The sequence below is a fragment of the Callionymus lyra genome, chromosome 13 (assembly GCF_982586985.1).
Source record: "Callionymus lyra chromosome 13, fCalLyr1.hap1.1, whole genome shotgun sequence".
NCBI classification, from domain to species: Eukaryota; Metazoa; Chordata; class Actinopteri; order Syngnathiformes; family Callionymidae; genus Callionymus; species Callionymus lyra.
Window position 1 is genome coordinate 19,157,472 of NC_141830.1, and position 27,834 is coordinate 19,185,305.

The 27,834-nt window shown below is 38.5% G+C and overlaps 1 protein-coding gene and 1 pseudogene across 2 annotated transcripts; both read right to left on the minus strand.

Moving 5' to 3' along the window:
• Nucleotides 1-412: 412 nt before the first annotated feature.
• LOC148067662 (hemicentin-1-like) lies at nucleotides 413-27,019 on the minus strand (annotated as a pseudogene). Its single transcript, XR_015713236.1, has 19 exons — nucleotides 26,947-27,019; nucleotides 25,986-26,309; nucleotides 25,638-25,919; nucleotides 25,285-25,551; nucleotides 24,176-24,448; nucleotides 23,817-24,103; nucleotides 23,716-23,738; nucleotides 23,613-23,652; nucleotides 23,499-23,524; nucleotides 4,545-4,865; nucleotides 4,197-4,478; nucleotides 3,845-4,111; nucleotides 2,736-3,008; nucleotides 2,412-2,663; nucleotides 1,835-1,940; nucleotides 1,734-1,756; nucleotides 1,631-1,670; nucleotides 1,475-1,542; nucleotides 413-1,027 (listed from the first exon to the last, which is right to left on the minus strand). The product of XR_015713236.1 is annotated as a hemicentin-1-like (transcript).
• LOC148067663 (cell adhesion molecule CEACAM5-like) lies at nucleotides 11,614-16,638 on the minus strand. Its single transcript, XM_087806298.1, has 11 exons — nucleotides 16,551-16,638; nucleotides 15,536-15,856; nucleotides 15,188-15,469; nucleotides 14,835-15,101; nucleotides 13,727-13,999; nucleotides 13,403-13,654; nucleotides 12,826-12,931; nucleotides 12,725-12,747; nucleotides 12,622-12,661; nucleotides 12,466-12,533; nucleotides 11,614-12,022 (listed from the first exon to the last, which is right to left on the minus strand). The coding sequence occupies exons 1-10, from the start codon at nucleotides 16,594-16,596 to the stop codon at nucleotides 12,491-12,493; spliced, it is 1,653 nt and encodes a 550-aa protein (XP_087662424.1). The 5' UTR covers nucleotides 16,597-16,638; the 3' UTR covers nucleotides 11,614-12,022; nucleotides 12,466-12,490.
• Nucleotides 27,020-27,834: the final 815 nt, after the last annotated feature.

Here is a 27,834-nt window from a genome sequence, read left to right on the forward strand (position 1 = left end):
AGTTGCAGATTGCTGGGACGAAACACTTGCTTCTCGCCAAAGAGATGAGGATGACCTGAGTTCAGCAGGATGCTTCCTCGGACGGGTGCTTGCTTCTCGTCAACGTTTTGAGGATGAGAAAACAGGTGGACTTGGCAGGAGAAAAAGTCAGCAGCCTGGAGAACTTTGAAGCCCAGGTGGTGAAAGCTTCAGTTGTCTTGAAGCGCACCCGTAGAACAGGTGGGTATAGCTTAGTGTTGTTGTGAAGCACACACTTTGACACTTGCCGAGTTTTTATTGACAAACCCGTGCGGTTGACAAGCGTTTCAGTGTTCCTATTGGCTGCTATGGTCCTTCTTTGCTGTCCTTCTCATTCCTCCTCCATCACTCCTCTGCAGCTTTTCAATACTTCATGTCTTATGTCTCATTATCCTAGGATAATTTAATACTTCATGTCTTATGTCTCATTATCCTAGGATAATTTAATCTACTCGTTCCATCTAGATTCTTTCCTACCGGTACACTGGACACTTCTAAACACATCAATTTTAGTATAACCTCTTTCATGTATTATGGGTTTAGGCATCATACCATTGATGTTAATCAGATTAGTTCTCATTCTTTCGTTTTTTTTTTTTATTAGGTAATCCAGCACTTTTTATACAAAAATCCATACACATTTACAAATGTTCATACATAAGGACATATCAATGAGTCTCATCCAAGCAGTGCTTTGGTCAACAAATTAGTTCTGGCATCATTGTACATTTCTTCAGTCCATCTGTTTATTCTCCTCTAAGGTGGATGACATGTGACTTGTCTCGGATGGTCAAAAGGATCAACCCATATTTACCCTGTTGTCTAAACTTTCTCCATGGCACATGGCCATAAATAAGTTAAAGCATGTAACAAACGTCTGTCCACGCCGTCAAACTGCCAAGGCATCCCATCTTCAGTCTTCAGGTGTTGAATCTCATTATGTTTTACTTGCAGACTCAGTTGTGTTTGTTTCAGTCAAATTAGGGAAACAAGGTCTTTGAAATGTGGCCTGATCAGAGAGGGTTGAGTCAGGAAACACACTTTATTACAGTAGTTAAATCTCAAGCTAATTTTTTGAGCTGTTTAAGAGTCTACAGTATAATACATTAGGATTAGGCAGACACACACACACACACATACACACTAGTACAAACTAAAGGTTGCAGCAACACTAGATTCTTAAATATAGCAGGATAAAATAGACGAGAACTGTTTACAACTATAAAGGACTTTTTCTCATAAATCCATTTTTTTTAATCTGATACAATGATGAAATAAAATACAAATACTAAAATTGACAATTTAACAGCTATTGTAGGTGATATTAACAATAGATTAATTAAAAACATTCAACACAGATCATTATTACAGATCATTATTCGTTCTTTTATCGATATTTTCACAGCACTGATTATATAAACGTGAACACACAACAGCCATTTTATGAGACATGTACCTTGAGCAGGGACTGATCCATCCAATCATGTCCTCCTGTTACTCTCAGTATGTCTGTGGTTCTTCCTCCTGGAATTATTAAGTATGGAAAACAATCGTCATAATGACAAACACTCACTTCTCTGGCAGGAAGTAAGTTTGAATCTGAACCTTTTACCTGACATTTTCATAATGAGGAAATTCTTCCAACACATGATCTTAAAAATAAAAACAACATTCGTGAAAATAAAATGACATTTCTGATGTGATACTTTACACACCTGGTTTTTCCTGAGCATTTTCCCTGAAGGAAGAAAACAAGAAACTACAAACTGCACTACTTTGAAACAACAAAAACTAGAATAAAATAAAATACACTCACCTTCTCTTTTTGAGATAAAATCCTCCCACAACAGCTGCGATGACGACGACAAGACTCACGACTACGATGGCAGCAATGCAGCCAGAAGAACAAGGACTTGATGTTTCTGTGACACAAAATATATTGTATCACCTAACTTTGAATCTACACATTAAAATGTGGACAAAACTGAAACTCTTGTGATTGCTCCTGATGATAAGATTCCAGGGTTGAGTCAGTACTTGGGTGACTTAAGTCAGTCTGTCAAACTGAGCCTGAGAAACCAGGGTGTTGTATTTGACAAAGACATGTCTCTTGTTCAACACTGCAGAAAACTGACCAGAAACTGTTTCCTTCAACTGAGAAAAATCTACTGACTCTTTCAAGAAACATCTTAAGACGTTTTTATTTGTTTAGGCTTTTCCTTGATTTTCTGGAACTCCTGTTGTGTTATCAGTTTTATCTTGACCTTTAAAGTATATATTTTATTGAATATTGTTTTTTTTGTTTAAGCGCTTTGTGACCCTGGTCTGGAAAAGCGCTATACAAATAAAAATGACTTACTTACTTACAGATGAAGTTAATGTAAATAAAGTACCTGTGACAAGAAGCTGATGTGTGGCCTTCAGTGTCTTCTCAGTGACATTATTTCGTGCTTCACAGACGTAGCTGCCGCTGTCTGAGCGTTTAGCTTCGTTTATAGTGAAGACGGAGGAATTTTCTTTGACTGTTCCGTTCACTGTCCAAGTGAAGCTGGAAGCTGGAGTGGACGCAGCAGTGCAGGTCAGTGTGACGGACTCTTGGACGTCCACCTCAGCTGGTCCTGTGATTGTCACCTGCTCTGGTCCAACTGCAGGACAGGAAATGACATCATGTCTTGTCGTAGAAAGCAATGAAACAAGAGTGTCAGAGTGTTACCTACAGTTAACCACCATCGTGTAGTCCACCCGGCTGCTCTGGATGGGGTTACTCTGTGTACATGAATACACTCCGTCATCCGTCGTCCTCACTGAAGTGAAGGAAAGTGTTCTGTTGTCATGGTCAAGCATCATGTTGTCGTCTGGAGTCAGAGCGCTGCTGTCCTTCATCCACGACCTGGAGTAGACGGAGCCAGCAGAGTCACAGCTCAGGTTCATGCTCTTCCCTTCGATCGGCAGCTTTGTTGATGCATCGATAGAAGCTGCTGTTATTTTCTCTGTCCAAGGAAAGAAATATTATTCAGGTACAACGTTTGTTGTTTGCTGAGTCAGCGGTTACACGTCTGGTCAGGAGTGACACAACCTTAGGTGGGAGTGATAGTATTTAGAAAAATATATTCACTCAGAAAAAAAGTCACAGGTTTGGCTAAAAAAAATGTTTTCACTTATATGTCTTTTGTCCAAGATAACTAAAAAAAACAGTTTAAAAAAATGCAGAAACATTATGTGATCATCTTTACTTTTAGTATGCTCAACGACGTAAAACATTAATAAAAGATTATGACCAGGTGAAATGCAGAAATGTCATGATGTTGATAATATATAATGTAACCTTTGTTACATTTTAGGTGTTGTTCTCTTTTTTAAAAACTTTTACCAGAGTTGATTTATGTGAGTTTTTTTAATTTTAAATATTACTCAAATAACATGTGACTGGACTCCATCCACCTCTAATAAATACATTGACAGCATCAATTTATCTTTTCTGAATAATCTCCTATTATGATCTTCTTAGAAAGGACTTTGGTCTCTGACTTTATGATTCCATATTTTAATGTAGTACTTCCTGGTACAGTTTTACTCAAGGAAAATGTCCTTAATTTCTATGACTCACGATCAGCCAGATGTTGTATAAGTATATGAAATGTTCAATCATTACTATTAACTGTTCTTTTGGTATTTATTTTTCTTCTTCTCCATGGTTGTCTCTACCGACATGGCAGCAGGCGAACTAAAGAAACTCATTTTGAGTTCCTCCCTGTTGTGTTTGTGTGACTTAACTATTAAAGAAATGTAAAATAAAAAACATTAAAATAAAGTTAAAGAAACTTACCCAGCACAGTCACAGCTGCTGTGCGAGATGTTTTGTATCTCAGAGTTTTGCTGTTGAAGGCCTGGCAGCTGTAATGTCCACTCTGCTCCTCAGTTACAGAACTCAATAGAAGTTCTGGTCCAGTGTCGGGCAGCAGGGTGTCGTTCAAAAACCACTGAAGGCGTGCAGGAGGTCTGGAGTCAGATGAGCAGTTCAGTCTGATGTTGGACCCCTTCTCAAAGTATTCCTCTGATGGTGAACTCTGTAGATCCACATCATCAGGTCCATCTGGATATGGAGGAGGAGAAAGAAGTTCTTTTGTTCACTGTATTTTTTTTAATCATCACATGAGGAAACATAAAAATCTTCTCACAGCTGATGGAGAGAGTCTTTGGACCACTGATGTCCCGGCTCACTGGATTGAAGACGGTGCATGTGAAGGGTCCCTGGTCATAGCGGGTCACATTCAGGATGGTGAGTTTGGCTCCTCCGTCACTGATCTGAACATTATCACTGTCATAGATGTCTGAGCTGATGTTCCGCCAGAGGAAGGAGAGGGAGGACCCAGAGGAGACTGAGCAGGACAATGTGACAGAACTGTTGAACTCCAGCAAGTCTTCAGAGCTGATGGTCAGTTTAGCACCAGTTATGGGATCTGGAAGAACACGACACCAACATGATCATGATGTTACACATTGATGTGAGTGAAGATGATGCTCACCATGAACTCTCAGAGTTGTAGCCCCAATGCTGGTGATTGCACCAGGTAATAACATATTAACTCTGTAAGTTCCACTGTCATTGTCAGCAACATTTCTCAGCTCCAGAGATCCAGTCGACCTGAAAAGTGTGATCCTGTCTGCATACTGATGGTTTGTATTGTTGGCTTCAGGTGTTGAGGTTATTATAATAATGTCATTCCCTTTAGACCATGTGATAGTATTTGGTGTTTCTGTCTGTGTCAGTGAAGTGTTGAACATCACTGTTCCTCCTACTGCTGCGTGTATGTCATCTGGTAACACACCAGTTGCTTCAGACCAACCTGGAGGAAACAAAAGAAGTGAAGATCTGGTTTATTTTTTAATTTTCACAAAGTCACAGTTAAATAAACTGATCGTAAAATCAAGTAAAGGGTCAAGAGTTTTTTGTTTGTTTTTTTAATGTAGGAGAAGGTTACAGTCATGAGCTCCTCTTCAGTTGTGTGATATATGAATTATCATCGTGAAAATTAAAATGAGTGACAACAAATGCTACAAATGAAGACACTTAATCAAAGTTTTGATTTGGCAAAATCAAATCAAATCATAATAATAAAAAAGGAAACATTAGGTTATACCAGTGCATTCAGAGGATTTTATTTTTTACAAATTATAAATCTATAATCAGACTTCTGTTCTGTAAACAAGCAAGAAAAATAATATATATATATATATGTATATCATTAATAAAATGAAAAAATTGTGGACATTGTCATTTGGGCTTCTAAGTTGTGGTTTTATTTTGACCATTATCTGGTTTTTAGAAAATTAAATGACAGATGAAAAGCTATACATTCTTTCCTAAAGATATATGGAATATTGACAAAACACTCTGAATAGTACGAAAATGTGTCTGTCAGTGTGTAGAATTTCTACACAATATACATTTAATGACATCCTAAAACTACAGTATGACCACAAACAATCACTGATGTATTTACTAGTGTCTCCTGGTCCCAAAGTAACTTGTCGTCTTACCTGTGAAAAACACAGAAACTATTCCAATAATGGTTAAAAGATCCATTGATCAAGCTGGTGAAGTTGTGACGAGCTCAGATGAAACTGGAACTGTCCTCATTAGACTTCAGGGTCAGGGTGATATGAAAGGCTCCTCCTCTTTTATGGACTCACACAAAGGAACTGGAAAGCTGAAGAAGTGCGCCCTCTTGTGGTTGAGGAGGTAGGTTGGAAGTTCAAGTCCTGGCTTCAAAATAATCCCATTTTTGTCACAGCCAGTAATCACATGATCTATGGTCAAAAATTAGTAATTTTGAGAAATGGTTGTGACCAAGTTGAGCGAGTCTACAGTCCGATATGTGCTGTGATTATTGGATGTTGGATGCTTCTTTTTTCAGGTCTACCTGAAGGAAGTTGTTCTTGAACAAACATATGTATTACCTCTGCCATGGAGCTAATGATTTACCCACTGAACTGTCTGTATTTCCATTATGTTTTTAAATTGACTTTTATTTTATGGTCTGTTGTAGCCGGTCTTCGTTTGTCATGTAAACACATACCTGAGGTATGAAGATGCAAAAGGTTTTTATTTACAGGCAGTTTTTATGGTCAAAATACATCTTCTAAGATGCATTTTATTCAGCCAATTTACTGTTTATGTTGAGAAAATATAGGAACCCTAGTGTCCTTCATGTGTGAAAGCTGGTATCAGGAGTGGGATGGTTATGCGAGCCAATGAGAAGCATCAAAGTGTGTTTGCACTTTGATGATTCTCAACAACAAGAACCACTTTAGTGGAGGTTCCAAAAGAAGGTTGAGTCATACATGAGGTGCTATGATGGAGAAATAAAAATGCTAGCTTTCACACAGTCGTAACTTCCCCTTCCTCGTGTTTCCCTGGTCTGACTTGACACTGTTTGTTTCCACCTGTTCCTCTCTCCTCGTGTCAAATAGTCTGGGTCTTCCTTCACCTGCATCTCCAGCCCTTGTCCCAAGCCACAACTAAGCTAAGATACCAAGTTTGTATTTGGTTTTCTTGATCCTCTTAAGTGAGTGACTTTTTGTTTGTATATTTTTTCTGTATAGGGAAGTTATAGCCTTTTTTGTTTCTTAACATTCATAGAGGTTTTTATTTGTTTATGTCTTCTTCCTCTTTGGAGTGATTGTTGTTGCCAGTGTAGTTTATTGCAATTTTGTTTACCCTCCGTAGTGATCAAAGCTTTTGTTATATTTTGTCTTTGTTTTGGTGATCTTTTTCCTCAGTATGTTTTGTGTTTGGTTAATGCTCAATGCCCAGCAGTTTAGTGCTTGTGATTTGTAGCATATTTATTTAAGTGACATTTCTTAAAAGTCCAGTAAAAAGAAAATACTGGGCAATAAACTTGATTGAATTGCTTTAATTCTGCATACTTCCACTATTGTTGTACAGGAAAGGAAAATTAAGTGTGGGTTGTTGAATATCTGATCCCTGTCCTCAAAAGCTGCACTCATTAATGAACTCATATCATATAAAACCATTGACTTATTCTGCTTAAACGAAACCTGGATGTCTATCAATGATTACCTTTCTTTAAATGAATCAACACCATCCGACACATTTACTTTAATGCCCCCTCGACAGTCGAGAAGGTGGAGTCGCAGCCATCATGTCTGTCAACCTTTACTACTACCACAATATGATTTCATCTCTTTGGAAAGTATTAAACTTGGCATATTTATACAACCTTAAGATCAGGTAAGTCACTTCTCTTTGTTTGACTCTATCGTCCTCCTGGACCATATTCTGAATTCTTGTCTGAGTTCCCTGAGTTCCTGACCAGCCTGGTGCTTGAATCAGATACAGCGGTTATTGTTGGTGACTTTAACATCCATGTGGATATGGTCCATGATAGCTTAGCTAACACATTTAACTCTACCCTGGAGTCATTTGGTTTCTCTCAGTATGTACATGAACCGACTCACTCCTTTAAACACACATTAGATCTTGTCCAAGCATACGGACTTGAAATTAAAAATGTTATTTTTATGTTTGTCCTCAGATTTCAGTTTTTTCTGACCATCAATTAATAACTTTTGATTTTATCTTAAATGACCCAAGTCTACAGAGCAGGAGCACTCTCAAAAGATGTCTGTCTGAAAGTGTCATAACCAAATTAAAGGAATCAATCCCATCAGTGCTCAGTAAAATGTCTAGTCTCAGTGTGTCAGGAAACTCTACCCATAGTCACCTTGACATTGATAACATTGTGGACAGTTTCACAGACTCGCTACATAACACGCTTGACTTCCTTGCACCACTTACTCTAAAGACTGTTAACAGAAGTAGAACCTTGCTCCCTGGTATACTCAGGAAACACGTAAATTAAAACGACTAGAGAAGAAATGGCGTTCATCCAAAAAAGATGAATTCTCCCAGGTCTGGCAAGATAAGTTAAAAATATACAAGGCAGCTCTTCGGACAGCCAGAGTCAGCTATTACTCATCACTTATAGAAGTAAATAAGAATAACCCCAAGTTCTAATTCAGCACTGTAGCCAGGCTGACAGAGAGCCAACAGTCCATTGAGCAGTCCATCCCTCCTCATCTCAGTAGCAGTGACTTCATGAACTTTTTTAATAAACAAAAAAATGTGTAACTATCAGAGGAAAGATTCAAGACCTGCTAATACAAGCGGTGCAGCTTCACCGGACACAGACACTAATACTGATATATATTTTGACTCCTTTTTACAAGTTAGTCGTCGACAACTGTCCCTGATTGTTTCCTCTTCAAAGTCCACAACATGTCTTCTCGATCCTTTTCCCACTTGGCAACTTAAAGAAGTGTTCCCCTTACTTAGCACTTTATTTACATTATTAACTTGTCAAAGACATCAGGCTATGTGCCTCAGATTTTTTAAAGTTGCAGTAATTAAACCTCTGCTCAAAAAGCCCCCTCTTGATCCAGAAGTTCTCACTAACTATAGGCCTATCTCTAATCTTGTCTTCATTTCAAAGATTCTGCAAAAGTGGTGACGAGTCAGCTTGTGTGGTTATCTCCATGACAATGATCAATTTGAAGTGACACTGAATTGAACACCACAGCACAGAGACCGCCCTGGAAAAAGTTAGCAACGACCTGCTAATGGCCTCTGATCAGGGCTGTGTTTCAGTTCTTGTTCTTCTAGATCTCAGTGCTGCATTTGACACTGTTGACCACCAAATCCTTCTACAGAGGCTAGAAAACCATATAGGCATACTTAGAACTGCTCTAAACTGGTTTAAATCCAACCTGTCAGATAGAAAGCAGTATGTACATGTCAAAAACCTCTCATCGACACACACTAAGGTCAGCTATGGTGTCCCACAAGGTTCTGCACAAGGTTCTGTTCTTGGTCCAATCCTATTCACAATCTATATGCTCCCCTAAGGGACTTGATCAGAAGACACTCTATAAATGTTCACTGTTATACTGATGACGCCCAACTTGTCAATGAAGCCAGATGAAAAGAACTAGCTAACACAACTACAGTCCTGTATTACAGATATCAAGTCCTGGATGACCAAAAACTTCTTCCTACTGAACTTGGAAAAAACTGAGGTTTTATTAGTTGGTCCGGAACTTCTCAGACAATTGTTAACTAATGATTTAGCTTTCCAAAATGGACTTGCCCCTGCTGCTAGCACTACTGTCAAGAATCTGGGTGTCTGCTTTGACCAGGATTTATCATTTAACTCACACATAAAACAAATCTCACGGACCGCCTACTTCCACCTGCGTAACATTTCAAAAATCAGGCACTTCCTTCCTTTAGATGCTGCTGAGAAACTCATCCATGCTTTTGTAACCTCCAGGCTGGACTATTGTAACTCTCTTCAGTCAGGATGTTCTAAGAAGAACTCTTCAGCTCATTCAGAATTCTGCAGCATGTGTCCTTACTAAGACTAAGAGGCGCGAACACATTTCCCCTGTGCTGTCTTCCTTACATTGGCTTCCTGTAGAATTTAGAATACAATTTAAAATCCTTCTCTTAACCTATAAAGCCTTACATGGTCTAGCACCAACATACATTCAAGATCTAATACAAACTTATCAACCCTCTAGGACCTTACGATCCTCAAACTCAGATCTATTAGTTATACCACAAATCTCTAAATGTAGATTTGGAGCCAGGGCTTTCAGTTTTCAAGCCCCTCGGCTGTGACACCAACTACCGGCTTCAGTCCAGAGGGCAGACACCCTCTCTATGTTTAAAAACAATCTTAAAACCTTACTTTTCCATAAAGCCTTACTGTTTATCTTAGCTGCTATAGGCTGAGAATGTTGGAGGAGTTTTAGACACCAAGCTCTGTATATCCTTCTTTTCTGCATTACATTCATCACCTGTGCAGTTTAAACCCACACTTTTTTATTTATCTCCCAGGGCCCCAGGGCTCCACCTCCAGAGCTGCTGCTGATCCAGGATTTCCACCACGTTATCAGATCCCGAGTTCTCTCCAGCACCTCCATGGAATCTCCTATACTCTCCTCTTTTCTCTCACTGTACCCTCCCTCCCTCGTCTCTTTATCCATCCTTCCTCCCAGCCGGTTAAAAGCAGGAGGCCATCAACAATGAGTCTGGTTACGCTCAAGGTTTCTGCCATCTAAAAGGAAGTTTTTCCTCGCCATAGCTCACTGCAGTGTTTTGCTTACTGCTTATTGTTGAATTGCAGGATCTGTTTTTCCTTTCTTCGCTATAGTCTGACTTCAACTGTAAAGTGTCTTGAGATAACCTTGTTATGATAAGACACTTTAAATAAAACTGAATTCAATTGAATTGAACTGGAAATTTTCCTTACTTTAAAAGTAACACACATGGTTTAAATTTCATAAAAATGTGTTAATTATCATTTTCTTCTGCCCTCATTATGTCCCCTTCCTCTTGATCTGATGTAGTGAAGGATGTAGTTCTTCATTACTAAAACCTTCACTGAGAGGTCAGTAGTGTAGTGATAAGGTTTATAATTTCATAACATCTAAGTAGATTTAACTTCAAATTGCCTATAGGTAAGTATACCTGAAGTTGGAGAACCACCTTTGATTTATAGCCCAGAGAAAACGATTAAATAATTAATTAAATTATTTTAATGTTGTTATTAATTAATTATGAAATAATATTTTGATCAATCTCATGATCTGAAGCACTAGCTTAGCAAGATCTTAAATTTATAATTACAACACTAAAAAGAATATGCGTAAAACGACGAGACGTTTTATAGATTTATTAGAGAAATAGAATGATGGATGATCACTTCAGTTTGGTAACTTTTGGTCACTTTGGTAACGGATAGAATAAGGGAAAGAATCTTACATAAAATCCTACTAAATTACACAAACAGATTCGGCGATTAACAGCGTTTGCTTTCTGAGTCAGAGATGTAACTTAGAGATGAGGGCAGCGTTGAGATCCACGAATGGTCACGTCGCACAACCTTGGACGGAGTTGCAGATTGCTGGGACGAAACACTTGCTTCTCGCCAAAGAGATGAGGATGACCTGAGTTCAGAGGATGCTTCCTCGGACGGGTGCTTGCTTCTCGTCAACGTTTTGAGGATGAGCAAACAGGTGGACTTGGCAGGAGAAAAAGTCAGCAGCCTGGAGAACTTTGAAGCCCAGGTGGTGAAAGCTTCAGTTGTCTTGAAGCGCACCCGTAGAACAGGTGGGTATAGCTTAGTGTTGTTGTGAAGCACACACTTTGACACTTGCCGAGTTTTTATTGACAAACCCGTGCGGTTGACAAGCGTTTCAGTGTTCCTATTGGCTGCTATGGTCCTTCTTTGCTGTCCTTCTCATTCCTCCTCCATCACTCCTCTGCAGCTTTTCAATACTTCATGTCTTATGTCTCATTATCCTAGGATAATTTAATACTTCATGTCTTATGTCTCATTATCCTAGGATAATTTAATCTACTCGTTCCATCTAGATTCTTTCCTACCGGTACACTGGACACTTCTAAACACATCAATTTTAGTATAACCACTTTCATGTATTATGGGTTTAGGCATCATACCATTGATGTTAATCAGATTAGTTCTCATTCTTTCGTTTTTTTTTTTATTAGGTAATCCAGCACTTTTTATACAAAAATCCATACACATTTACAAATGTTCATACATAAGGACATATCAATGAGTCTCATCCAAGCAGTGCTTTGGTCAACAAATTATTTCTGGCATCATTGTACATTTCTTCAGTCCATCTGTTTATTCTCCTCTAAGGTGGATGACATGTGGCTTGTCTCGGATGGTCAAAAGGATCAACCCATATTTACCCTGTTGTCTAAACTTTCTCCATGGCACATGGCCATAAATAAGTTAAAGCATGTAACAAACGTCTGTCCACGCCGTCAAACTGCCAAGGCATCCCATCTTCAGTCTTCAGGTGTTGAATCTCATTATGTTTTACTTGCAGACTCAGTTGTGTTTGTTTCAGTCAAATTAGGGAAACAAGGTCTTTGAAATGTGGCCTGATCAGAGAGGGTTGAGTCAGGAAACACACTTCATTACAGTAGTTAAATCTCAAGCTAATTTTTTGAGCTGTTTAAGAGTCTACAGTATAATACATTAGGATTAGGCAGACACACACACACATACACACTAGTACAAACTAAAGGTTGCAGCAACACTAGATTCTTAAATATAGCAGGATAAAATAGACGAGAACTGTTTACAACTATAAAGGACTTTTTCTCATAAATCCATTTTTTTTAATCTGATACAATGATGAAATAAAATACAAATACTAAAATTGACAATTTAACAGCTATTGTAGGTGATATTAACAATAGATTAATTAAAAACATTCAACACAGATCATTATTACAGATCATTATTCGTTCTTTTATCGATATTTTCACAGCACTGATTATATAAACGTGAACACACAACAGCCATTTTATGAGACATGTACCTTGAGCAGGGACTGATCCATCCAATCATGTCCTCCTGTTACTCTCAGTATGTCTGTGGTTCTTCCTCCTGGAATTATTAAGTATGGAAAACAATCGTCATAATGACAAACACTCACTTCTCTGGCAGGAAGTAAGTTTGAATCTGAACCTTTTACCTGACATTTTCATAATGAGGAAATTCTTCCAACACATGATCTTAAAAATAAAAACAACATTCGTGAAAATAAAATGACATTTCTGATGTGATACTTTACACACCTGGTTTTTCCTGAGCATTTTCCCTGAAGGAAGAAAACAAGAAACTACAAACTGCACTACTTTGAAACAACAAAAACTAGAATAAAATAAAATACACTCACCTTCTCTTTTTGAGATAAAATCCTCCCACAACAGCTGCGATGACGACGACAAGACTCACGACTACGATGGCAGCAATGCAGCCAGAAGAACAAGGACTTGATGTTTCTGTGACACAAAATATATTGTATCACCTAACTTTGAATCTACACATTAAAATGTGGACAAAACTGAAACTCTTGTGATTGCTCCTGATGATAAGATTCCAGGGTTGAGTCAGTACTTGGGTGACTTAAGTCAGTCTGTCAAACTGAGCCTGAGAAACCAGGGTGTTGTATTTGACAAAGACATGTCTCTTGTTCAACACTGCAGAAAACTGACCAGAAACTGTTTCCTTCAACTGAGAAAAATCTACTGACTCTTTCAAGAAACATCTTAAGACGTTTTTATTTGTTTAGGCTTTTCCTTGATTTTCTGGAACTCCTGTTGTGTTATCAGTTTTATCTTGACCTTTAAAGTATATATTTTATTGAATATTGTTTTTTTTGTTTAAGCGCTTTGTGACCCTGGTCTGGAAAAGCGCTATACAAATAAAAATGACTTACTTACTTACAGATGAAGTTAATGTAAATAAAGTACCTGTGACAAGAAGCTGATGTGTGGCCTTCAGTGTCTTCTCAGTGACATTATTTCGTGCTTCACAGACGTAGCTGCCGCTGTCTGAGCGTTTAGCTTCGTTTATAGTGAAGACGGAGGAATTTTCTTTGACTGTTCCGTTCACTGTCCAAGTGAAGCTGGAAGCTGGAGTGGACGCAGCAGTGCAGGTCAGTGTGACGGACTCTTGGACGTCCACCTCAGCTGGTCCTGTGATTGTCACCTGCTCTGGTCCAACTGCAGGACAGGAAATGACATCATGTCTTGTCGTAGAAAGCAATGAAACAAGAGTGTCAGAGTGTTACCTACAGTTAACCACCATCGTGTAGTCCACCCGGCTGCTCTGGATGGGGTTACTCTGTGTACATGAATACACTCCGTCATCCGTCGTCCTCACTGAAGTGAAGGAAAGTGTTCTGTTGTCATGGTCAAGCATCATGTTGTCGTCTGGAGTCAGAGCGCTGCTGTCCTTCATCCACGACCTGGAGTAGACGGAGCCAGCAGAGTCACAGCTCAGGTTCATGCTCTTCCCTTCGATCGGCAGCTTTGTTGATGCATCGATAGAAGCTGCTGTTATTTTCTCTGTCCAAGGAAAGAAATATTATTCAGGTACAACGTTTGTTGTTTGCTGAGTCAGCGGTTACACGTCTGGTCAGGAGTGACACAACCTTAGGTGGGAGTGATAGTATTTAGAAAAATATGTTCACTCAGAAAAAAAGTCACAGGTTTGGCTAAAAAAAATGTTTTCACTTATATGTCTTTTGTCCAAGATAACTAAAAAAAACAGTTAAAAAAATGCAGAAACATTATGTGATCATCTTTACTTTTAGTATGCTCAACGACGTAAAACATTAATAAAAGATTATGACCAGGTGAAATGCAGAAATGTCATGATGTTGATAATATATAATTTAACCTTTGTTACATTTTAGGTGTTGTTCTCTTTTTTAAAAACTTTTACCAGAGTTGATTTATGTGAGTTTTTTTAATTTTAAATATTACTCAAATAACATGTGACTGGACTCCATCCACCTCTAATAAATACATTGACAGCATCAATTTATCTTTTCTGAATAATCTCCTATTATGATCTTCTTAGAAAGGACTTTGGTCTCTGACTTTATGATTCCATATTTTAATGTAGTACTTCCTGGTACAGTTTTACTCAAGGAAAATGTCCTTAATTTCTATGACTCACGATCAGCCAGATGTTGTATAAGTATATGAAATGTTCAATCATTACTATTAACTGTTCTTTTGGTATTTATTTTTCTTCTTCTCCATGGTTGTCTCTACCGACATGGCAGCAGGCGAACTAAAGAAACTCATTTTGAGTTCCTCCCTGTTGTGTTTGTGTGACTTAACTATTAAAGAAATGTAAAATAAAAAACATTAAAATAAAGTTAAAGAAACTTACCCAGCACAGTCACAGCTGCTGTGCGAGATGTTTTGTATCTCAGAGTTTTGCTGTTGAAGGCCTGGCAGCTGTAATGTCCACTCTGCTCCTCAGTTACAGAACTCAATAGAAGTTCTGGTCCAGTGTCGGGCAGCAGGGTGTCGTTCAAAAACCACTGAAGGCGTGCAGGAGGTCTGGAGTCAGATGAGCAGTTCAGTCTGATGTTGGACCCCTTCTCAAAGTATTCCTCTGATGGTGAACTCTGTAGATCCACATCATCAGGTCCATCTGGATATGGAGGAGGAGAAAGAAGTTCTTTTGTTCACTGTATTTTTTTTTAATCATCACATGAGGAAACATAAAAATCTTCTCACAGCTGATGGAGAGAGTCTTTGGACCACTGATGTCCCGGCTCACTGGATTGAAGACGGTGCATGTGAAGGGTCCCTGGTCATAGCGGGTCACATTCAGGATGGTGAGTTTGGCTCCTCCGTCACTGATCTGAACATTATCACTGTCATAGATGTCTGAGCTGATGTTCCGCCAGAGGAAGGAGAGCGAGGACCCAGAGGAGACTGAGCAGGACAATGTGACAGAACTGTTGAACTCCAGCAAGTCTTCAGAGCTGATGGTCAGTTTAGCACCAGTTATGGGATCTGGAAGAACACGACACCAACATGATCATGATGTTACACATTGATGTGAGTGAAGATGATGCTCACCATGAACTCTCAGAGTTGTAGCCCCAATGCTGGTGATTGCACCAGGTAATAACATATTAACTCTGTAAGTTCCACTGTCATTGTCAGCAACATTTCTCAGCTCCAGAGATCCAGTCGACCTGAAAAGTGTGATCCTGTCTGCATACTGATGGTTTGTATTGTTGGCTTCAGGTGTTGAGGTTATTATAATAATGTCATTCCCTTTAGACCATGTGATAGTATTTGGTGTTTCTGTCTGTGTCAGTGAAGTGTTGAACATCACTGTTCCTCCTACTGCTGCGTGTATGTCATCTGGTAACACACCAGTTGCTTCAGACCAACCTGGAGGAAACAAAAGAAGTGAAGATCTGGTTTATTTTTTAATTTTCACAAAGTCACAGTTAAATAAACTGATCGTAAAATCAAGTAAAGGGTCAAGAGTTTTTTGTTTGTTTTTTTAATGTAGGAGAAGGTTACAGTCATGAGCTCCTCTTCAGTTGTGTGATATATGAATTATCATCGTGAAAATTAAAATGAGTGACAACAAATGCTACAAATGAAGACACTTAATCAAAGTTTTGATTTGGCAAAATCAAATCAAATCATAATAATAAAAAAGGAAACATTAGGTTATACCAGTGCATTCAGAGGATTTTATTTTTTACAAATTATAAATCTATAATCAGACTTCTGTTCTGTAAACAAGCAAGAAAAATAATATATATATATATATGTATATCACTAATAAAATGAAAAAATTGTGGACATTGTCATTTGGGCTTCTAAGTTGTGGTTTTATTTTGACCATTATCTGGTTTTTAGAAAATTAAATGACAGATGAAAAGCTATACATTCTTTCCTAAAGATATATGGAATATTGACAAAACACTCTGAATAGTACGAAAATGTGTCTGTCAGTGTGTAGAATTACTACACAATATACATTTAATGACATCCTAAAACTACAGTATGACCACAAACAATCACTGATGTATTTACTAGTGTCTCCTGGTCCCAAAGTAACTTGTCGTCTTACCTGTGAAAAACACAGAAACTATTCCAATAATGGTTAAAAGATCCATTGATCAAGCTGGTGAAGTTGTGACGAGCTCAGATGAAACTGGAACTGTCCTCATTAGACTTCAGGGTCAGGGTGATATGAAAGGCTCCTCCTCTTTTATGGACTCACACAAAGGAACTGGAAAGCTGAAGAAGTGCGCCCTCTTGTGGTTGAGGAGGTAGGTTGGAAGTTCAAGTCCTGGCTTCAAAATAATCCCATTTTTGTCACAGCCAGTAATCACATGATCTATGGTCAAAAAATAGTAATTTTGAGAAATGGTTGTGACCAAGTTGAGCGAGTCTACAGTCCGATATGTGCTGTGATTATTGGATGTTGGATGCTTCTTTTTTCAGGTCTACCTGAAGGAAGTTGTTCTTGAACAAACATATGTATTACCTCTGCCATGGAGCTAATGATTTACCCACTGAACTGTCTGTATTTCCATTATGTTTTTAAATTGACTTTTATTTTATGGTCTGTTGTAGCCGGTCTTCGTTTGTCATGTAAACACATACCTGAGGTATGAAGATGCAAAAGGTTTTTATTTACAGGCAGTTTTTATGGTCAAAATACATCTTCTAAGATGCATTTTATTCAGCCAATTTACTGTTTATGTTGAGAACATATAGGAACCCTAGTGTCCTTCATGTGTGAAAGCTGGTATCAGGAGTGGGATGGTTATGCGAGCCAATGAGAAGCATCAAAGTGTGTTTGCACTTTGATGATTCTCAACAACAAGAACCACTTTAGTGGAGGTTCCAAAAGAAGGTTGAGTCATACATGAGGTGCTATGATGGAGAAATAAAAATGCTAGCTTTCACACAGTCGTAACTTCCCCTTCCTCGTGTTTCCCTGGTCTGACTTGACACTGTTTGTTTCCACCTGTTCCTCTCTCCTCGTGTCAAATAGTCTGCGTCTTCCTTCACCTGCATCTCCAGCCCTTGTCCCAAGCCACAACTAAGCTAAGATACCAAGTTTGTATTTGGTTTTCTTGATCCTCTTAAGTGAGTGACTTTTTGTTTGTATATTTTTTCTGTATAGGGAAGTTATAGCCTTTTTTGTTTCTTAACATTCATAGAGGTTTTTATTTGTTTATGTCTTCTTCCTCTTTGGAGTGATTGTTGTTGCCAGTGTAGTTTATTGCAATTTTGTTTACCCTCCGTAGTGATCAAAGCTTTTGTTATATTTTGTCTTTGTTTTGGTGATCTTTTTCCTCAGTATGTTTTGTGTTTGGTTAATGCTCAATGCCCAGCAGTTTAGTGCTTGTGATTTGTAGCATATTTATTTAAGTGACATTTCTTAAAAGTCCAGTAAAAAGAAAATACTGGGCAATAAACTTGATTGAATTGCTTTAATTCTGCATACTTCCACTATTGTTGTACAGGAAAGGAAAATTAAGTGTGGGTTGTTGAATATCTGATCCCTGTCCTCAAAAGCTGCACTCATTAATGAACTCATATCATATAAAACCATTGACTTATTCTGCTTAAACGAAACCTGGATGTCTATCAATGATTACCTTTCTTTAAATGAATCAACACCATCCGACACATTTACTTTAATGCCCCCTCGACAGTCGAGAAGGTGGAGTCGCAGCCATCATGTCTGTCAACCTTTACTACTACCACAATATGATTTCATCTCTTTGGAAAGTATTAAACTTGGCATATTTATACAACCTTAAGATCAGGTAAGTCACTTCTCTTTGTTTGACTCTATCGTCCTCCTGGACCATATTCTGAATTCTTGTCTGAGTTCCCTGAGTTCCTGACCAGCCTGGTGCTTGAATCAGATACAGCGGTTATTGTTGGTGACTTTAACATCCATGTGGATATGGTCCATGATAGCTTAGCTAACACATTTAACTCTACCCTGGAGTCATTTGGTTTCTCTCAGTATGTACATGAACCGACTCACTCCTTTAAACACACATTAGATCTTGTCCAAGCATACGGACTTGAAATTAAAAATGTTATTTTTATGTTTGTCCTCAGATTTCAGTTTTTTCTGACCATCAATTAATAACTTTTGATTTTATCTTAAATGACCCAAGTCTACAGAGCAGGAGCACTCTCAAAAGATGTCTGTCTGAAAGTGTCATAACCAAATTAAAGGAATCAATCCCATCAGTGCTCAGTAAAATGTCTAGTCTCAGTGTGTCAGGAAACTCTACCCATAGTCACCTTGACATTGATAACATTGTGGACAGTTTCACAGACTCGCTACATAACACGCTTGACTTCCTTGCACCACTTACTCTAAAGACTGTTAACAGAAGTAGAACCTTGCTCCCTGGTATACTCAGGAAACACGTAAATTAAAACGACTAGAGAAGAAATGGCGTTCATCCAAAAAAGATGAATTCTCCCAGGTCTGGCAAGATAAGTTAAAAATATACAAGGCAGCTCTTCGGACAGCCAGAGTCAGCTATTACTCATCACTTATAGAAGTAAATAAGAATAACCCCAAGTTCTAATTCAGCACTGTAGCCAGGCTGACAGAGAGCCAACAGTCCATTGAGCAGTCCATCCCTCCTCATCTCAGTAGCAGTGACTTCATGAACTTTTTTAATAAACAAAAAAATGTGTAACTATCAGAGGAAAGATTCAAGACCTGCTAATACAAGCGGTGCAGCTTCACCGGACACAGACACTAATACTGATATATATTTTGACTCCTTTTTACAAGTTAGTCGTCGACAACTGTCCCTGATTGTTTCCTCTTCAAAGTCCACAACATGTCTTCTCGATCCTTTTCCCACTTGGCAACTTAAAGAAGTGTTCCCCTTACTTAGCACTTTATTTACATTATTAACTTGTCAAAGACATCAGGCTATGTGCCTCAGATTTTTTAAAGTTGCAGTAATTAAACCTCTGCTCAAAAAGCCCCCTCTTGATCCAGAAGTTCTCACTAACTATAGGCCTATCTCTAATCTTGTCTTCATTTCAAAGATTCTGCAAAAGTGGTGACGAGTCAGCTTGTGTGGTTATCTCCATGACAATGATCAATTTGAAGTGACACTGAATTGAACACCACAGCACAGAGACCGCCCTGGAAAAAGTTAGCAACGACCTGCTAATGGCCTCTGATCAGGGCTGTGTTTCAGTTCTTGTTCTTCTAGATCTCAGTGCTGCATTTGACACTGTTGACCACCAAATCCTTCTACAGAGGCTAGAAAACCATATAGGCATACTTAGAACTGCTCTAAACTGGTTTAAATCCAACCTGTCAGATAGAAAGCAGTATGTACATGTCAAAAACCTCTCATCGACACACACTAAGGTCAGCTATGGTGTCCCACAAGGTTCTGCACAAGGTTCTGTTCTTGGTCCAATCCTATTCACAATCTATATGCTCCCCTAAGGGACTTGATCAGAAGACACTCTATAAATGTTCACTGTTATACTGATGACGCCCAACTTGTCAATGAAGCCAGATGAAAAGAACTAGCTAACACAACTACAGTCCTGTATTACAGATATCAAGTCCTGGATGACCAAAAACTTCTTCCTACTGAACTTGGAAAAAACTGAGGTTTTATTAGTTGGTCCGGAACTTCTCAGACAATTGTTAACTAATGATTTAGCTTTCCAAAATGGACTTGCCCCTGCTGCTAGCACTACTGTCAAGAATCTGGGTGTCTGCTTTGACCAGGATTTATCATTTAACTCACACATAAAACAAATCTCACGGACCGCCTACTTCCACCTGCGTAACATTTCAAAAATCAGGCACTTCCTTCCTTTAGATGCTGCTGAGAAACTCATCCATGCTTTTGTAACCTCCAGGCTGGACTATTGTAACTCTCTTCAGTCAGGATGTTCTAAGAAGAACTCTTCAGCTCATTCAGAATTCTGCAGCATGTGTCCTTACTAAGACTAAGAGGCGCGAACACATTTCCCCTGTGCTGTCTTCCTTACATTGGCTTCCTGTAGAATTTAGAATACAATTTAAAATCCTTCTCTTAACCTATAAAGCCTTACATGGTCTAGCACCAACATACATTCAAGATCTAATACAAACTTATCAACCCTCTAGGACCTTACGATCCTCAAACTCAGATCTATTAGTTATACCACAAATCTCTAAATGTAGATTTGGAGCCAGGGCTTTCAGTTTTCAAGCCCCTCGGCTGTGACACCAACTACCGGCTTCAGTCCAGAGGGCAGACACCCTCTCTATGTTTAAAAACAATCTTAAAACCTTACTTTTCCATAAAGCCTTACTGTTTATCTTAGCTGCTATAGGCTGAGAATGTTGGAGGAGTTTTAGACACCAAGCTCTGTATATCCTTCTTTTCTGCATTACATTCATCACCTGTGCAGTTTAAACCCACACTTTTTTATTTATCTCCCAGGGCCCCAGGGCTCCACCTCCAGAGCTGCTGCTGATCCAGGATTTCCACCACGTTATCAGATCCCGAGTTCTCTCCAGCACCTCCATGGAATCTCCTATACTCTCCTCTTTTCTCTCACTGTACCCTCCCTCCCTCGTCTCTTTATCCATCCTTCCTCCCAGCCGGTTAAAAGCAGGAGGCCATCAACAATGAGTCTGGTTACGCTCAAGGTTTCTGCCATCTAAAAGGAAGTTTTTCCTCGCCATAGCTCACTGCAGTGTTTTGCTTACTGCTTATTGTTGAATTGCAGGATCTGTTTTTCCTTTCTTCGCTATAGTCTGACTTCAACTGTAAAGTGTCTTGAGATAACCTTGTTATGATAAGACACTTTAAATAAAACTGAATTCAATTGAATTGAACTGGAAATTTTCCTTACTTTAAAAGTAACACACATGGTTTAAATTTCATAAAAATGTGTTAATTATCATTTTCTTCTGCCCTCATTATGTCCCCTTCCTCTTGATCTGATGTAGTGAAGGATGTAGTTCTTCATTACTAAAACCTTCACTGAGAGGTCAGTAGTGTAGTGATAAGGTTTATAATTTCATAACATCTAAGTAGATTTAACTTCAAATTGCCTATAGGTAAGTATACCTGAAGTTGGAGAACCACCTTTGATTTATAGCCCAGAGAAAACGATTAAATAATTAATTAAATTATTTTAATGTTGTTATTAATTAATTATGAAATAATATTTTGATCAATCTCATGATCTGAAGCACTAGCTTAGCAAGATCTTAAATTTATAATTACAACACTAAAAAGAATATGCGTAAAACGACGAGACGTTTTATAGATTTATTAGAGAAATAGAATGATGGATGATCACTTCAGTTTGGTAACTTTTGGTCACTTTGGTAACGGATAGAATAAGGGAAAGAATCTTACATAAAATCCTACTAAATTACACAAACAGATTCGGCGATTAACAGCGTTTGCTTTCTGAGTCAGAGATGTAACTTAGAGATGAGGGCAGCGTTGAGATCCACGAATGGTCACGTCGCACAACCTTGGACGGAGTTGCAGATTGCTGGGACGAAACACTTGCTTCTCGCCAAAGAGATGAGGATGACCTGAGTTCAGAGGATGCTTCCTCGGACGGGTGCTTGCTTCTCGTCAACGTTTTGAGGATGAGCAAACAGGTGGACTTGGCAGGAGAAAAAGTCAGCAGCCTGGAGAACTTTGAAGCCCAGGTGGTGAAAGCTTCAGTTGTCTTGAAGTGCACCCGTAGAACAGGTGGGTATAGCTTAGTGTTGTTGTGAAGCACACACTTTGACACTTGCCGAGTTTTTATTGACAAACCCGTGCGGTTGACAAGCGTTTCAGTGTTCCTATTGGCTGCTATGGTCCTTCTTTGCTGTCCTTCTCATTCCTCCTCCATCACTCCTCTGCAGCTTTTCAATACTTCATGTCTTATGTCTCATTATCCTAGGATAATTTAATACTTCATGTCTTATGTCTCATTATCCTAGGATAATTTAATCTACTCGTTCCATCTAGATTCTTTCCTACCGGTACACTGGACACTTCTAAACACATCAATTTTAGTATAACCACTTTCATGTATTATGGGTTTAGGCATCATACCATTGATGTTAATCAGATTAGTTCTCATTCTTTCGTTTTTTTTTTTATTAGGTAATCCAGCACTTTTTATACAAAAATCCATACACATTTACAAATGTTCATACATAAGGACATATCAATGAGTCTCATCCAAGCAGTGCTTTGGTCAACAAATTATTTCTGGCATCATTGTACATTTCTTCAGTCCATCTGTTTATTCTCCTCTAAGGTGGATGACATGTGGCTTGTCTCGGATGGTCAAAAGGATCAACCCATATTTACCCTGTTGTCTAAACTTTCTCCATGGCACATGGCCATAAATAAGTTAAAGCATGTAACAAACGTCTGTCCACGCCGTCAAACTGCCAAGGCATCCCATCTTCAGTCTTCAGGTGTTGAATCTCATTATGTTTTACTTGCAGACTCAGTTGTGTTTGTTTCAGTCAAATTAGGGAAACAAGGTCTTTGAAATGTGGCCTGATCAGAGAGGGTTGAGTCAGGAAACACACTTCATTACAGTAGTTAAATCTCAAGCTAATTTATTGAGCTGTTTAAGAGTCTACAGTATAATACATTAGGATTAGGCAGACACACACACACATACACACTAGTACAAACTAAAGGTTGCAGCAACACTAGATTCTTAAATATAGCAGGATAAAATAGACGAGAACTGTTTACAACTATAAAGGACTTTTTCTCATAAATCCATTTTTTTTAATCTGATACAATGATGAAATAAAATACAAATACTAAAATTGACAATTTAACAGCTATTGTAGGTGATATTAACAATAGATTAATTAAAAACATTCAACACAGATCATTATTACAGATCATTATTCGTTCTTTTATCTATATTTTCACAGCACTGATTATATAAACGTGAACACACAACAGCCATTTTATGAGACATGTACCTTGAGCATGGACTGATCCATCCAATCATGTCCTCCGGTTACTCTCAGTATGTCTGTGGTTCTTCCTCCTGGAATTATTAAGTATGGAAAACAATCGTCATAATGACAAACACTCACTTCTCTGGCAGGAAGTAAGTTTGAATCTGAACCTTTTACCTGACATTTTCATAATGAGGAAATTCTTCCAACACATGATCTTAAAAATAAAAACAACATTCGTGAAAATAAAATGACATTTCTGATGTGATACTTTACACACCTGGTTTTTCCTGAGCATTTTCCCTGAAGGAAGAAAACAAGAAACTACAAACTGCACTACGTTGAAACAACAAAAACTAGAATAAAATAAAATACACTCACCTTCTCTTTTTGAGATAAAATCCTCCCACAACAGCTGCGATGACGACGACAAGACTCACGACTACGATGGCAGCAATGCAGCCAGAAGAACAAGGACTTGATGTTTCTGTGACTGTCTGAGCGTTTAGCTTCGTTTATAGTGAAGACGGAGGAATTTTCTTTGACTGTTCCGTTCACTGTCCAAGTGAAGCTGGAAGCTGGAGTGGACGCAGCAGTGCAGGTCAGTGTGACGGACTCTTGGACGTCCACCTCAGCTGGTCCTGTGATTGTCACCTGCTCTGGTCCAACTGCAGGACAGGAAGTGACATCATGTCTTGTAGTAGAAAGCAATGAAACAAGAGTGTCAGAGTGTTACCTACAGTTAACCACCATCGTGTAGTCCACCCGGCTGCTCTGGATGGGGTTACTCTGTGTACATGAATACACTCCGTCATCCGTCGTCCTCACTGAAGTGAAGGAAAGTGTTCTGTTGTCATGGTCAAGCATCATGTTGTCGTCTGGAGTCAGAGCGCTGCTGTCCTTCATCCACGACCTGGAGTAGACGGAGCCAGCAGAGTCACAGCTCAGGTTCATCCTCTTCCCTTCGATCGGCAGCTTTGTTGATGCATCGATAGAAGCTGCTGTTATTTTCTCTGTCCAAGGAAAGAAATATTATTCAGGTACAACGTTTGTTGTTTGCTGAGTCAGCGGTTACACGTCTGGTCAGGAGTGACACAACCTCAGGTGGGGGTGATAGTATTTAGAAAAATATGTTCACTCAGAAAAAAAGTCACAGGTTTGGCTAAAAAAAATGTTTTCACTTATATGTCTTTTGTCCAAGATAACTAAAAAAAACAGTTAAAAAAAATGCAGAAACATTATGTGATCATCTTTACTTTTAGTATGCTCAACGACGTAAAACATTAATAAAAGATTATGACCAGGTGAAATGCAGAAATGTCATGATGTTGATAATATATAATTTAACCTTTGTTACATTTTAGATGTTGTTCTCTTTTTTAAAAACTTTTACCAGAGTTGATTTATGTGAGTTTTTTAAATTTTAAATATTACTCAAATAACATGTGACTGGACTCCATCCACCTCTAATAAATACATTGACAGCATCAATTTATCTTTTCTGAATAATCTCCTATTATGATCTTCTTAGAAAGGACTTTGGTCTCTGACTTTATGATTCCATATTTTAATGTAGTACTTCCTGGTACAGTTTTACTCAAGGAAAATGTCCTTAATTTCTATGACTCACGATCAGCCAGATGTTGTATAAGTATATGAAATGTTCAATCATTACTATTAACTGTTCTTTTGGTATTTATTTTTCTTCTTCTCCATGGTTGTCTCTACCGACATGGCAGCAGGCGAACTAAAGAAACTCATTTTGAGTTCCTCCCTGTTGTGTTTGTGTGACTTAACTATTAAAGAAATGTAAAATAAAAAACATTAAAATAAAGTTAAAGAAACTTACCCAGCACAGTCACAGCTGCTGTGCGAGATGTTTTTTATCTCAGAGTTTTGCTGTTGAAGGCCTGGCAGCTGTAATGTCCACTCTGCTCCTCAGTTACAGAACTCAATAGAAGTTCTGGTCCAGTGTCGGGCAGCAGGGTGTCGTTCAAAAACCACTGAAGGCGTGCAGGAGGTCTGGAGTCAGATGAGCAGTTCAGTCTGATGTTGGACCCCTTCTCAAAGTATTCCTCTGATGGTGAACTCTGTAGATCCACATCATCAGGTCCATCTGGATATGGAGGAGGAGAAAGAAGTTCTTTTGTTAACTGTATTTTTTTTTAATAATCACATGAGGAAACATAAAAATCTTCTCACAGCTGATGGAGAGAGTCTGTGGACCACTGACGTCCCGGATCACTGGATTGAAGACGGTGCATGTGAAGGGTCCCTGGTCATAGCGGGTCACATTCAGGATGGTGAGTTTGGCTCCTCCGTCACTGATCTGAACTTTATCACTGTCATAGATGTCTGAGCTGATGTTCCGCCAGAGGAAGGAGAGGGAGGACCCAGAGGAGACTGAGCAGGACAATGTGACAGAACTGTTGAACTCCAGCAAGTCTTCAGAGCTGATGGTCAGTTTAGCACCAGTTATGGGATCTGGAAGAACAAGACAACAACATGATCATGATGTTACACATTGATGTGTGTGAAGATGATGCTCACCATGAACTCTCAGAGTTGTAGCCCCAATGCTGGTGATTGCACTTGGTAATAATATACGAACTCCGTAAGTTCCACTGTCACTCTGAGCAACATTTCTCAGCTCCAGAGATCCAGTCGACCTGAAAAGTGTGATCCTGTCTGCATACTGAGGGTTTGTATTGTTGGCTTCAGTTGTTGAGGTTATTATAATAATGTCAACCCCTTCTTTAAACCATGAGATAGTATTTGGTGTTTCTGTCTGTGTCAGTGAAGTGTTGAACATCACTGTTCCTCCTACTGCTGCGTGTATGTCATCTGGTAACACACCAGCTGCTTCAGACCAACCTGGAGGAAACAAAAGAAGTGAATATCTGGTTTATTTTTTAATTTTCACAAAGTCACAGTTAAATAACAAACTGATCGTGAAATCAAGTAAAGAGTCAAAGTTTTTAATGTAGGAGAAGGTTACAGTCATGAGCTCCTCTTCAGTTGTGTGATATATGAATTATCATCCTGAAAATTAAAATTAGTGACAACAAATGCTACAAATCAACACACATAATCAAAGTTTGGAATCGACCAAATCAAATCAAATTTTAAAAAAAGAGGAAAATGTTTTACAAATTATAAATCTATAATCAGACTTCTGTTCTGCAAACAAGCAAGAAAATTAAAATATAAATATCATTAATAAAATGAAAAAATTGTAGACAATTGTCATTTGGGCTTCTAGGTTGTGGTTTTATTTTGACCATTATCTAGTTTTTGAAAACTTAACAACAGATAAAAAGCTGTACATTCATTCCTAAAGATTTATGGAATATTGACAAAACACTCTGAATAGTACGAAAATGTGTCTGTCAGTGTGTAGAATTACTACACAATATACATCTAATGACATCTTAAAACTACAGTATGACCACAAACAACCACTGATGTATTTACTGGTGTCTCCTGGTCCCAAAGTAACTTCTCGTCTTACCTGTGAAAAACACAGAAACTATTCCAATAATGGTTAAAATATCCATTGATCAAGCTGGTGAAGTATGAGCTCAGATGAAACTGGAACTGTCCTCATTAGACTTCAGGGTCAGGGTGATATGAAAGGCTCCTCCTCTTTTATGGACTCACAGAGAGAATCTGGAAAGCTGAAGAAGCGCGCCCTCTTGTGGTTGAGGAGGTAGTTAAGGTTGAAGGTTGTCCTGTAACAACAATTATCTTTGTGTCAAAATACTTCCCACTTTTGTTTTAGCATTTGGTCACATGATCTTCAGTCACGTAAAATTATTTTTTGAGAAGTGGGTGTGACCAAGTTGAACGAGTTTGCAGTCAGATCCGTGCTGTGATCATTGGATGTTGGATGCTTCTTTTTTCAGGTCTACCTGAAGGAAGTTGTTCTCGTACAAACAGATGTATTACCTCTGCCTCTGATTGAAGGTCGATTTGACGGACTTTGAACTTGGCTGTTAGGAGTATGTCAAAAACTCAAGGGATTTTCACTCAGGACTGTTTATATTGAATAAGACACTACATACTACATACTACATACTACATACTACATACTACATACTACATACTACATACTACATACTACATACTACATACTACATACTACATACTACATACTACATACTACATACTACATACTACATACTACATACTACATACTACATACTACATACTACATACTACATCTACAACACTTTGACCCGGAAGTAGGTTTAAATCAAATAATAGTTTACCTGGATTCCTTCATAATGAGGGGTTTCGTCTCACACAAGATATTGAAAACAACAATAAATTACTTGAAATAAATAACACATATCCGATACTTCACACACTTGTGTTGCTGTTGATGTCAGATGATCCC